Source organism: Mycetomoellerius zeteki, unplaced genomic scaffold, assembly GCF_001594055.1.
Source record: "Mycetomoellerius zeteki isolate Tzet28-1 unplaced genomic scaffold, Tzet1.0 scaffold122, whole genome shotgun sequence".
Lineage (NCBI taxonomy): Eukaryota > Metazoa > Arthropoda > Insecta > Hymenoptera > Formicidae > Mycetomoellerius > Mycetomoellerius zeteki.
This window is the reverse complement of record NW_017256147.1, coordinates 928483-943006: the sequence shown is the minus strand read 5'-3', so window position 1 is coordinate 943006 and position 14524 is coordinate 928483. Positions and strand designations below refer to the sequence as shown.

The 14524-nt window shown below is 37.6% G+C and overlaps 1 protein-coding gene across 1 annotated transcript in view; it reads left to right on the top strand.

Annotated features, from left to right (window-relative positions):
- LOC108731234 (neuropeptide Y receptor) overlaps positions 1-14524 on the top strand; it is a 59527-nt gene that overhangs the window by 9074 nt on the left and 35929 nt on the right. The window contains exon 4 of the mRNA XM_018461451.1: positions 3069-3579. Coding sequence (XP_018316953.1) covers positions 3069-3579 — 511 coding nt within the window. The remainder of the gene's footprint in view (positions 1-3068; positions 3580-14524) is intronic.

Below are 14524 nucleotides of genomic sequence, written 5' to 3'. Positions count from 1 at the left end.
GCGCTTGTGCGTCGACGGATGATGGGTGATAAGAAGGGGAGAGAGAGAGAGAGAGAGAGGCCCATCCGCCGTCGAATTAAGTGCCGGCTTCGGCGATCGAAAAGATATAGCACACGTGACCGTTGGCGCGATCAATAGCCGCTACATTCCTGCGATTGTCGGCGCTTTTTTGCCACCGCTCGCCACCACGCGCGACTTCTTTTTCCCCCCGTCGCGTCGGGGAAGAGGACCCTTCAAAGCGTCGCCTTTAACCTAGACGCTTTGTTTACGAGGTGGTGTTTGTCGGATACTAATTGAGCGGTCCGTTTCCGGAACGACGCGACACACGGGCACGTCCGTTCTTGCCCACGGCCGCTTTCCGTCACTCGCTCGGTGGGATGAACGGCCGAACTGATGTACGCGGTGTAATCGTTAACAAAGTTTGTTATTTGTCCCGTAGGGTGGCATGAAAAATGGATCGAACCCCGGGGTGTCTCGATTTGTTGGACCGCCGCAAAAACTAACAAACTCTCGCTCGCGCAAAGGCCGGGTAAAAAGGGTTTCTCTTTGGTTCGGTAAAAACTGGGGGGACGGGTTTTTTAACGCGAATTTTATCGGCTGACTGCGGTTTTCGATAACTAGATAAAGAACTTCACAGTGTGACGCTTGTCGGTTAATCAAACCGAACTGTTTGATATATAATCTAAAACGGAAATAGTATTTGTTTTGTTTCACAGTGATATATTGGCGAAAATTTTTATTGGCAGTCGAGAATTCATAAAAAATTGAATTTTCTACCGTTTATAGATCGTCGTTTGTCTCTTTTAATATGTCATCGATGAAATTTAAGAGTCGCATTCAAGTCTGTTTGAAGGGCGAGAAGAAGCACTGGATAAAAGGCTGAAACAATCAATTTTATCTTACACGGTATCAGAGCCAATATGTGAAGATGAAGTAAAATCCATTTATGTGGTTAGCACGTAAACAAGCTTCCGAACTTCATCAAACTACCGCGACCACCGACTAACAATTTGCCTTAATAAACACTTGCATTATCCTGTGCAGCAGGAGATTGTCTCCATTTCCATGTAAATAATTCACTTCGATCAAAGGCGAGGCTATCTGGTTCTTGCAGGCGGGTCTTCATTTGGCGCGGTCGTAGTAACGTATATACCAAAACCTGTGCTTGTAAAGCTCTTTGGTCCCCAGTGGCCTTACCGCCGTTCGCGACAATAGCGGCCGAAAATTACGCCCGCTTGTGTTAAGTGTTTGCCAGCCGAAAGATAAAGCGAGTGCACCGGTGATTCCAGCAATCGATACCACGTTCCTGCAATTCCCCACGCGTACATTCTTGTTTCTGCCTCGGGGACGCTTTTTTCGTAACAACTCTCTATTCCCATTAACGATTATCGAAAAATTTATGTAACCATTCCTAGAAAAATATATGTGCTTCTCTCTATTTCTAACAGTTTTTGTTGCGACGATATTGCGGCGATTTTTTTTCGGTAGTAACCACCGAAACACTCGATATAATAATTTTTAAGAAAATGTGCTGTTACTCTGTATATCTGAATTTGATATCTTCACTAGTGTTCCTAAGGCAAGTGTTTCTAAGGCAACACCCTAAATACAGTAATATAGGCAAGCCGGGTCATCGTTCGGATCGAAGGTAGGAGTTCCGGTGGGGACAATAAAGGGAAGAAAATTATGACCGCGCCTGTTTACTCATAAAAAGATGAAGCGCATAGAGAGATCAATAACAAGCACTCCTTAAAATTATATGCTTCTATTCGCGTATCTTTATTTCATTTGCGAAATTAATACTTCCTTTTCATAAGTATGCTTTTTCACGAGTGCATGAATATTTCAGGCTAATGTGTCCTATTACAGACAGATAACATCGTTAGAGACCTGGAAAGATAATGTCACAATACATGCCTGGATATATCGTACTGCTTGTAGCCTTTGCATGAAAATACCTCGCGATGGTTAACGTCGTTGGGTGAATATAGGTAATGTAAACACAGTGAATGAGGTAGAAATCAAATTACTGTTATCAGTTTAAGCCATCGCGTATAATGCGTATGGCGACCACTGCTTGGAACTTCGAGTTTGACGTTGAAGTGCTTCCACGGTTCTCTATCAGCGTCACGATCGAGTTCGTAATTTCGCATTCCGGGCGACGTTCTCTTTAGCTTGAATTGCCGGAATTCGTAACCGATAGCAGACGATCTCGGAAGAGACGACGACGACGACGACGACGACGACAACGACGACAACGACGACGACGACGACGACGACGACGACGACTGCTGCTTTTCATACGCGGAAAGTTTCGCGACAATACGGCGTTACGGGAAGTATTTTAACTGGTCGCGTCAGAAGAATCACGGCGAACACGTGGACTCGAGGAAGTTTCCTCGCATTGTAAACGAGAAATCGTCCGCCAGTACCGCTAACTCCGTAACTACCGACTCGTTTTTCAAGCCCCTCGTTAATCCACAGACTAGTACGACCAACTCCGTAATTGCAGTCGCAGTGTATCACCGAGGGAAATATTTTCTTTAATTGAATACGCTGTATAAGAAAGCCGGGACTTAAACAAGCTCGTGATGCAATTAAGGGGGAAATATCCATCCGACGAGACAACGTATTATCTTCTGTTATCTCTAGAGTCATACCTGAGTGTATTCTAAGTTGCAACAGCAAGCCAAATTAATGATACCTTAGCAGTCTATATTTATATTACTTTAAAACAACACTTATCATATTGTCTGAGTTATATATAATTACTCAAAGCTATGAAGAATTGTAATGGTGTAATATTATTTGTTAAGACATTTTTCGCTATGTTTTCTAAAACTTATAATTACAGTGAATTGTCAATTGTTTGAAAAGTGAAATCTCACTCTTTTTAAGCTTGAAAATTCCACAAGAACCACTGTTTTTCAAGACTGGCACAATTTTCAATCTTTAGAGTGAGATTCCACTCCAAAGAATTTAGAGAGTGAACTCTGATGAGATAACGCATACAGTCTTTTCTCGTTTAATTCATTAATACTTATAGCAACGTATTTCATATTTCTTAGGTACGCCAGTCTGACGGCAGGTCGTGTAACAGCCACGATTATCATCGTCTGGCTAATCGCTACGACCGTGGTGGCTTTGCAATCGTCTTTCGACATCGGTCCTGACTTTTGCCGTCGCAGGCTCAGCGGTATTGCGATGGAACAAGTGGTGGGGGTAAGTATATTGGTTGGGCTGCCAGCTTTGACGACCATCTTCCTCTACGTGAAGCTAGTGATACGTGTGCGACGAGCCACGCGAGGCTCGTATAAGCCGCCAGCCGCCTTCTCCTGGGACTATGAGCTCACGAAGACGAATATGTGCAGCTGCGTGATGTTCGTCGTGTTCTGGTTGCCATTCGGCCTGGCGGTCTGCGTGAATTCCTTCGTTCCGGTGAGCACACGTGTGCTCTACAACCTGGCCTGGTTCGCCCTATCCAAGTCCTGCTTCAACAATCTGCTCTACTGCGTGGCAGACCGTCACTTTCGCAGCGCTTACGTTAAACTTTTTCACTATTGTTGCTGTAAGACCACGGTAAGCTTCTCAAGGAGGCCACGCGGTGGTGAGGGTAGAAATTCTAGCGACGTACGCCTCAGAGTACACATTATTCACTCGTACGCGAGTCCATCATCCTGTCGTCCGACTGTGGCCAGACCGAACGGACGTGACGTTTACGAGCTTTAGATGCGACGCGATGCGATGCGATGCGACACACGTACAGAGTGCAGAAAGCAGAGAGGTCGATAAAGATGTCGCATCTGTCCAGACGCTCATTCTGCAATGAGCAATCTGCTTTTGCGAAATTGAGTAATCATTGCATCGACGTATAAACAATGTCTCACGGGGGCTTCTGGTATGGCCTTACAATTAATTAATTTGATTCTCACGGCTTGATCTTCGATATTGACTGAATTTTTTGCATTGCGCAATTTGTTTGGTTTTTATAAGGATGCCAGGAACAAGAGTTTTTAAATAAAATTAATTTCGAGATAAAATTGAGCGTATAGTATAAAAAATATAGTATACATACATAAATACACTGGAATCTCGTATAACGAATCTCGAAATAGTGTACGAAATCCTTTCCATGTGCGCTAGACGCATATAAGTGTGAGTGGAGGTAACGATAGAACCACGGTCCCAATAGCGGTCCTGAATTTCACAGTTTAAAAGTGAAGTAGAGAAACCCTCGTTATTACGTTCAGAACCCCAAACCGCGCGCTATTACGAGATTCCAGTGTATTTGCGAGTATTTCTATCTTCTAGTTATATTTTACGACTGGATATATTACTTAATAACAATTCATATAAAAACACTTTCATTTTTCATTAACATGTACAATAACTCTTACGATACTCGTACGATAAAATTCGTAAAAAAGCAAATCAAGAATTATGACCTAAGGAATTGGCACTAAGGATATCTATGTGACATAACAAGTGTTATTATTTAACATTGAGTACGAAGAGGTTTGCATCTCATTGAGCTTTATTGTAAAAACAGTCAGTTGAAATTAGTAATGTATGCCCAATACTTTTGACGCTGATACGAATGATTGCCGTCCAGTGGAAATGTTCTGTATAAACTATGCATTTGTATATTAGGATTTTGTCAGAGAGCTTATGGACGTCACATATATTTACAGATTGAAACACACCTTCTTCGATTATTTAGAATTGAAGTTCTAATCGATTCTAAGAATGTTGAAAATATTTAGTAATCTCTTTGTTATTTATTAATAATGAGACAGCATTTTTATTCCGAGTGAAATTTTTTGAGGCGAATATTTGATTATAAAATTCAGCGGGTTCCTGGTATTATCACATACACAGACACATACATACACATATACTTTTCAGATAGTGCACTGTCTCATTTATCGTGGAACGTCCATTCTCGACGAGAGAAAAGCGGCAAGTCTGTTTCTCTCCGCGAGATCCCATCTTGTAACAAGAGAGAGACGAGTGTCTCACTCGCGACAGCATTTTATCTGGCTGCAAGACGAGACGTGAAACGCGGGCGAGAAGGAAAATAAGGTTTTCCCAATCTCGATTAAATTTCTCGACGGAGCTTACTGGCATTCCGAGAGGGAGGATACCGGCCGCGAAGTTATATACGTGCCCGCTGGAGGGGAGTAATTTACGCTGGTGCACTGCAAGTTCGCTATGTGTGAGATTTAAGCTCGACGAACACACGCGAGTAACGTCGCGAACACCACATCCCGAATTATGGCTCCGCCGCAGTAAGTCGACCGGTAGATGAAAATGCCGTAACGTTTAAGGAGGCACTTGGCGGCGCTCATCATCCCCCAAAGTTAATAACATTCCGGTAACGAGGTGAAGTCAAGTGGATCAGATAAGGGCGATTCGATGATAAAGATGGCAATAATATCAGTTAAAACTTTCAGTACTCTGCTCGTCTATCGGTCTCGACGTTCGGCGATTTAGCAAGATCGCTCTTAAAAAGAAAGAAAGAGTTTCTCCAGCCATTTATTATGTAAATCGAGAAAGGTCTCTTGCGGGAAAGGTTCTTTTGACGGCGATCAAATAAGGATCAAAGTCAAGTACCGTAATGTATTGCTCTATTGGCGAAAATACATAAACTTTTAACATTAAGAGATATAAATTCGGGAATAAATTGACCGAGAGTAAAATTTTCTCACTGAGGAAAAAACTAGTCGGTAAATATCATTTTAATGTTACGCTGTCTAATATATATATATATATACAGTATACACTCGTACAAACTGTTTATCAAACATCTTTCTCGTCTTGTACTCAGATCGACTCGCTGTTGTTTGTTTTAAAATCAAAAACTTCGTAGCTGCCACCTTTCGATGTATTTAATTTTAAATCTACATATCGCACAAAACGTGATTCTCGGTAATTAATTACGTATGTTTCTCCTACATATCTGATTGCGAATAATTAGTCTTATCCGCTAAAGTACTGAATGTCCTCTGAGAAAACAAGTACACACAGTGCACTAATTACTGCCCCTGTCATTTTGACACGGAAATAACTAAGCTGCATCCACGTGTACTCGGATTAACGAAGGGTGTAAGAAGTTATGTCCGATGGCATCATATTGACGCAGAGAACACGAACGATTTACGACGAAAGACCTGGGATTAACGCGAAAACATTCGTGGTGTGACTCGATCGCCTCTCGGGGCTCTCCCGTGTATTTCGTGTAAAATCGGTCGGTGAATATTGTCGTGCCAATTATTCTGGAAAACGACGCCATTCTTCACCCCGGTCGGGTAATTCGTTACGTGCCGCGCGGCGATGCGTTCGCTTTGCTGCGTCGCGTTTTCTCGGGACAGACACTGTTTTCAAGAATCGCGATTTATTTAACAGCGTTTCATTGGAGGACACTCGCTCGCGAGTGACACCGGCATTCGCTCTATTCGCGAGAATGCGCTTGCTCCGTCCATACACGCCGCACAGCTGCGATCGCGAGTATCAGATTCGTGATGGTACATTCCAGAAAGAGCTTCTTTTACTAATTCGTTCCGGCATTTTTGAATGACGTGCCTAAATAATCATCAAATTACATTATAAATTTTGCGTTTAAATATATTATAATGTTTACATACAATTTTTTTTACAACAAAGAGCAAAATTATTATAAATCTAAATAATCCATAATATTACATGTGTTATTCTGTTGAAAAATTTTTAATCAATTTTTGTTATTGAAATGTACCTACAATAACGGAAATGATTTTTGCACATATTTATTTCTTATAAAACGAAGCAATTATGAATTACAATATTATTACGGTATTATTTTATTATGTTATTTTTTATTTCGAAAAAAATGTTTTATATTTTAATATCTAAAGTTGTGCAAAATTGTCGATAATATTTTAGCAGATTCACGAGGCTGAAAATGTTTATTACATTTTAAAATCTCACTTTGCAGATTATATGGTACTATTTGTTTTTTAATGTTTTGCACATTCCACGATCGCAGCTTTTCGGTTATTGCTAATCGTGTATTCGAGCACATATCTATCATGCTTTACATCTAGAAATTTATTCTGTTTGTGGTGGTACATATGTGTCTTAATAATTAATAATAAGATGCGTATGACATTATTGCGCATATATTTGTGTAAAGTGAACATGTTAAAACTATACTGAAAAAAAAAAAAAAATTGACTGCTGCAGCAAATTAGATGGTAAAATATGGCATAGCATTTTTAATTGGTTGCAGCAGCCAATCTTTTTTTTCAGTGTAGAGTTGGAAAGTAATGTGTTATTTATAACGCCGTTACCGTTTTTGTTAATTTTTTCTGTTTACAACGTCGTTACATTTTTACAACAATGACAAATTCAGCAGTTACTTTTATCGTTACTTTAATCCCTTATTATCTTCGTAACTATTCAATAGATCGCATTATTTTTAATTGGCTAGAAATATTTTATTATAATAGAAGTGTAAATATCGAAAAATATGTTTTGCATTTCATATTTTAGGCTGCATTCTGATAGTTACTGTCAATACCGAAAATCTGTAGTACATATGTAACGTAAACTATAAATTTTCGGTGTTGGTAGTGTATAGTGGAATGCACTCTTAACAACGACGAATTAATGCTTAAAAACAACGTTTAATAAAAATTTATAAAATGTGTGTTTATAAATTACATCCTAATTTTGATTCTAATAATAAGCGTACATTAAAAAATAAAAATATTAATATAAAGAATTATCGAAGATTTATTAAATATGAGTTTAATTATATAAAGAAAAGCTTAGTTATATAAGACTAGCTTAGAATTTTAAGTTTTAATGTTGATCTTCACAATTAATATTGATTAAATAATATAGCTTTTTAATCTAATATCTTATTTTAACATTACAAGAAAGTAACGAAAAAAGTAACGAAAAGTTACTTTCTAACTAACGGTAACCGTAATCTGTTATTTTTTAAATTAGTAACAAGGAATGGGGAAACGAATTACTTTTTACAAAAAGTAACGGTAACAATAACGCATTAATGAAGTAACGTTCCCAACGCTGGTTAAAACGTATTAATACGTATTAAAATGTATTAATTAATTACTTTTCATAGCGTTGAATTCAACATTTGAACTGATGCAAGCCAACACGCGTATGTAAAAAAAAATAAACATGTATATCCTTCTTAATTATGTGAACTTCTCCAAATGCAGGTTATGTAATTGCATTGAAGAACATAATTGAACATACGTATAAATGATGGGGTCTCACTTTGCGTATATAAGAGAAAATAGTCAAATGATACTTGTACATGTAGCTAGTGAATCTAACACGACTATACTGAACATGTATTGATAACGCGCTGTTACATGATCGATGCTTCGTCCTAGACATGTAATAGGGCCATATATTTGTGACTGACAAACAATAACGATGATCATATTACGAGTATAAGCGTCAAATCTTTTTATTCGCATATCGAAAGAGAAGGTATAAAAATAGAAGAAGGTGCCTCGCGTGACATAGAACAATGTTATTTCGAAATTTATGGACTTCGCGTGGACTTTAGGTTCAACGATATTTCTTCGAGAAAGGATATTTCTCCATTGCGATTGTTATAGTCCTATCTAGTAAGTTACTCTTTTTGTACTCTAGTCAACATTTTTATTGCAATAATCATTTTTATCTATCACTTCAAAAAACTTAAACGGATTTTTATTATAAACTTTTAAACATAGATAGAATATATTAGTATAGCAACGTTTTCTTATCTGACAATGTGTGATTAAAACAATAGATTTTTATATACGGATATCAATTTCTGAATTTAATAATATCAAACAATTTTAATATTCAAATTAATTATTTAAAATTTACGTTGGAATTTTTGTTATTACTATTTGCTAAGGAAAGGTAACATTTTTATACGATTTTACCGTGGTTTTTTTTTAAAAGAAATAAAAAGAGGCAGAAGAGAATTAAGATAGAATTTTCAAATAAAAACGTAAAATTTTAGTGCGTTAATATAGTTATTTATATTTAATCCAATGACGCGCTTACGTGCAAATATGAAAAATTGATTTATGTATCTGTTCTCAATGCAGACAATATTATTTTTTAATTTTGATATATATACGACAATCCAGTTAAAAACTTTGTTGATCGAAGTATATAGTAACGTTACAATGGCAAAAATATTTTTTATATTAACGCACTACACAGACTTTCAAATCAAAACTGTAATATGTGTAGTACAATTATTTTTGTGACTGGATAGGCATTTTATATTGGCGGATCCAAATATAATTTTTATGAGAAGTGAAATTATGTATGCGTGGAATATGAGTATAATATTTTGCAAACTGGAAAAATTATAAGGGCTTGAAAATTATTTTAATGAGTTAAAGGATGCCGACGAAATCAAATATCTCGTTTTTCCTCGCTTAAAATCCTCTGGTTCCGCCGCTTGCGTTTCATGGTTTTATATTTACAAATAGCTTGCACATATATATTCATCGTATATAACTCGTCTTATGATTTGTATTTAATTGACAATTATTGCAATGACGTATATATCTCTCATGACTGTGTCTATAATGTCGTATTTTACACGCCTTCTGTCAATCTGTGATCACACTTTTAGGTATGATTGTTCGGGTAGCATGGTATGGTAGTAATGTACATTATATCGTCAAATTTTGCACATATTATCCGGTTCGGATCAGTTATCTCGATTATCCAAGATAATACTCCTGCAGTGTATCCTCGTAGGCAAAGTTAAACATATGATAGAAAGCAATGTCTTGTCAAATATAGTGAAAACAGTTTGATATTCTAAGCGACGATAATCGTCTTACAAAGTGCTAAGTTTAACTACCGATCCTCGCGGACGCTGTGTGCAAAATTTGAAATTGAAATTTAAGCGTCTTTTACGATGGAACTTTGATAAAACATCCGGCGAGTGGCCGCGCGTTGATCAAATATGCGAGAGGAGAAATATTCGGCACGCAGGAGAGATTTTATCGAAAGTTCCGTCGCCGAAACCGGGTTTTCGGAAACGCGGACGGGCGCAGCAAGTGTCGCTGGCGATAATGCTTGAGAAATGGGTTCCTTCGTTCATTCCCGGGACGTTCGAAATTAGAAGCGCATTCGGAGATACACGTATTATCTCGTGGTCGCGAAACTTGCGTTTGATAGGGAATTCCATTCGGCGCAATCCCGTAAATGAATTTGCAAGTTCGGGAGATAGGGAGAATTCGTAGTTAAATGACTTTGGCTTTGTCTGTTTCGCGTACTTGCCTTAGCGTTAACTTGCATCTAAGTTAAATAAATGTCCTATCTATAATGGTGTATTGTATTTCCGAATGTACGTTCGTATGCCCTCCGTGTATACGGTGCGTGTGAGATGCGTAGCTGTGCGTGTCTATTGATATGCATATGAGAGAACATCGACGATGAATGTCAAATACGTGGGTGGATGGAAAGATCGACAGGCACTGCATGCTTCCTCGAAATACAGTCTCGCGCAATTTACTGTAGTTATCTTAGAAAGTTTCCCAGTCGAAAGCAAATTTATTTCTAAAGCGAGCCGGAGATTTCTTTTTCATGCATTTCATGCTGCATATTTTCGCGCTGCGTCTTTGACGCGTTAAATACCATAGCTTATGCAGTGTCCGTCCATGAAATAGATTTTTCTACGAAAGAGATACAATTCTTAGTTTATGATTGTATAATTAATATTGTTATATAATAATGATTTAATGTATCAATTATACAGCAATGATGTAAAATTCTTTTTGATCGATTTAAGATTATTTAGAGATTATTTAGAGGAGCCCGTTGTTTTATTAGGAAAATGGACGATTGTTTCCGTTGAGAACAATAAATTATTTATCTATGACTGAGAGAGCGCGATTAGTTTGCGATCGATAGTTATTCGCGCAGAACTGTGATTTTATTCTCTTCATCAAATGAATTCTCGATCAACAGCGAGATTCTGTAGTACGCTAGTAACATTTATTTGTATTTTTTTTATCATCGAATTGCATAGTTTGCGATAAATACAATGAGTTTTATATACTTCGAGCAATTGTGAAGATACGCGTACCAATCTGCTCTCTTTCCGTTGTCGTTAACGATAATAAGGGTACAATCGACAAATGCTACTAATTACAGTGTAGAATACCTCTGTAGGAACGTTCTAGATAACGTTTAAGGCGCTTTTTATGTCGTTGACTTATCGAATTAAAAGCAGGTCAAACTCGTTCCTGCCCATTTGTTCTCGTTTGCGTATCTGGCTAGTGCATTAGACCATAGCAGTAGATGTAGTAAATCGTGTTAGATGGCCAGCAGAGATGTCTTAAATAATAGAGAGACGAAACATTCCCAGCGCATTCTCCTGGTGTAACTGCGCGTAGACAGTCGCATCGTTGTGCGAAATTAACTGTGTCGTCTCGCAATTTTTCCGATTGTCTCAACCTCACCGCGAAGGATGCGATTAATTCTGACGGGTTTCGTACGAACTCGTCGGAACGATTCCCGTATATCATAGTGGGATGGCGTGTCCCGACGAAGCCTCATTCTAACAAATTTGTACTGAGCGTCGGAAATAATCATATATATCGAAGTAAGTGGAGGCGATTATAGCGAGCGCGCCGTGTGATTAGGACCTGTACTGTAATCATCGGAACGCATTTCATTAATACTGACGTTTTCGTGCGAATTCGTTAGAACCAGTTATCGTCGGAACACGCACTCGCTATGATTATACCCTTGAGGATATGATCGCGGTGGGTATACGTGTTTCGGCAGCACCAGGTTCTAACGTGCGCGGCATCACTCAGAGTAATTCAAATCTATCGAAATAAGCTTGAGCTGCATTAATATACAACAGGTTGATAGAAACATTGGTGAATGATCAAGAACAAGGGATGTTATTAGGTAATTTTTTTCCTTTGTTGTATTAAGAGATAAGTATGTTTTTATCACACTTTAGATATCAATTAAGATTCATATCTGCCTATACTTTTAACATTATGTAAAAGTTATCTATATCGAAAGGTAACTGCTGACTGAATTATTAGTATGTTTTTATTCTATAAATCATACGATTAGATCCTGCGGCTTATTTTAATGTATCTGATTAATTCTGACGTTCTTTTACGAATTCGTCGGGATGAATTCCCTGCGGGACACGCGAATCGTTATGACTCTTTCTTCATCCGTATTGCTACTTTAGCCTTCATTGCCCATGCTGAGGCAATTGTAATCTGCTTCTACATACGTTCGCAAATCGCGATGTAATCACGTAGACTTACTATCTGCAGTAAATTACATTATTTATGAGCATACTATCGAGTATGTCATACAGCTTCTCGATGCACAAATCTAAAAGCGTATCATTAATAGATGCTGTCCAAGTCATCGAGAAGTACACTATATTTGAAACTCTGAGGACCAGAAATTCACAATAACACTAGTCATGGACCTACATAGATTATTTGCCTTTTTTAAATATGAATGTAGCTGTTATGATCGAGGCGAACTCGACATGAAACGTCGAGGTGTTAGAGAGGAAAGGATGTCTTTCTGGGCTTCGTTTATACACGTAAGACTCGCAATATTAATCCGTTGTAACGTAAAAAAGGGGCTAGCAAGCCTATTTATTGATGTCGTGATAAGTGTCCATAATGTCTCATAACAAGACTTGCGAACGTAACGGCATTGTCTAACCAATTGATAACCAACTGTTCCGACTCGATTAACACGAGAGTAGCAAAGTAGAAGTCAGGTCGATGTGTTGTGTTAACTGGTAGAGTAGCGTGAGGCTAGTTTGTAGAACGAACACGTAGAACAATCCGCGAACATTAACACCTGTCCCTCTGGCCGTAGCAGAATCGTAAATCGACGCAAACTGTACCGGACTATATACATGTATTTATTTTGTACTAAATGTATCTCGCATGGATGTACTTTTCGTGAAGGTCGACGTAGCGCCGTAGCTACGTCGAGACGACATTCTGATTTTGTGGATACGTTACCGCGGACTATGTAAATGTAAATTTTATAATGTTGTAATAAAAGTACGTTTCTCTCTCTTCTTCTTTCTTAACATGCTGTAAACGTTGATGAAACGACTGTAGTTATGTAGATGTAGTACATTGATGAAATGCCCTTTCGTAGAAAGTCCTTGACATAGTTAATTAATCTCCTAGGTAGATATACACACTCTGGGATCTCTGAGACTTCAGTAAATTTTTGAAACTCTATTATTGGTAGATTATTAATAAGTAAAAAGTCATATTTTCCGAAACTTATTACAATTTTAGATTACTTTTGAATGAATAATTGTACTTTTTTTTTAGTTCATTTTCTATACAGCATACTTTATCCGAAAAACATCCTGGGAATATCCTTAAAACATTCAGAGGACTTAGAGACGTTCTCTGGACATCTTTAGGAGTCCTTTGGAGATCTGTGCTGCATGGATTATAACCAATTAAAAAAAATAATTATATGGTAATTTTCTTGAATTCTGTGATAAAAAGATTAGATCTCTTAGACTTCTATGATAACCACGTATACGAAAAACAAATGGTGTATGTACCTAAAGGGTTAATCAGCCTTGAGTTAATTAATTTTAGAAAATTCTATACTTTCTTATAATGATTAAATGTTTAATTAATTTAATTTTTTAATTATAGGTGTTATATTTATATAATTGTGTCAATTGTCAAATGTCCAACGTAGTGTATCTTCGACCTTAGTTGAGTCAAATTCACTTTAGATGATTTAATGCGAACTTCAAAATAGAATTTATTTATATTTTTGTTCGCCACATACTTCGATATATATATATATATATTTGTGTATTTTAATATAAAATTTTTATTTAGATACGCTTGCATCTGATCTGCAAAAATATCTTTTTTTGTATTAAATAGCACGTCAAATTATAAACAGAACTATTGAATTCTGGCACAAGTTACAGATCATCTAAAGTAGACTTTTGTCGATAACTCAAGTATTTCATTATTTTTTTCCACCTGGTGATTTTACTTCTAATTGGAACGGATTTCTTGATAGGAAGAAATAAACTCACCCGGATCTCCTTCGCGTATTTTTATATCAACATTTTATCCTGCTGACCGTGACTCTAATTTCAGATCCGGGTACTAATAAACAAGTAGTTACTGACAATCGAAAATTGTTGTATCCTTTGTCGATAATGCAGAAACGCACGTTTCGTTATACCTCGCGAGTAAAATACTGTGGACTTACCTGCGATTGGTGGCGCCATCTGTAACCAGCAAGCAAGAACCTCGACGAACTTTGATCAGTCTTTGAATTGAAATTGTACGCACAAAACTTCTTTTTTTCGTTGGAATCGTGATAAACGAATTTGTCGTATAGACGACAAAACGCGATGTGATCGCGGTTCGCGACCGATCTCAGTTTTATCAGGCGATTGATAGCGAGACGATAGATCAACGATTCGGTGACGAAATTG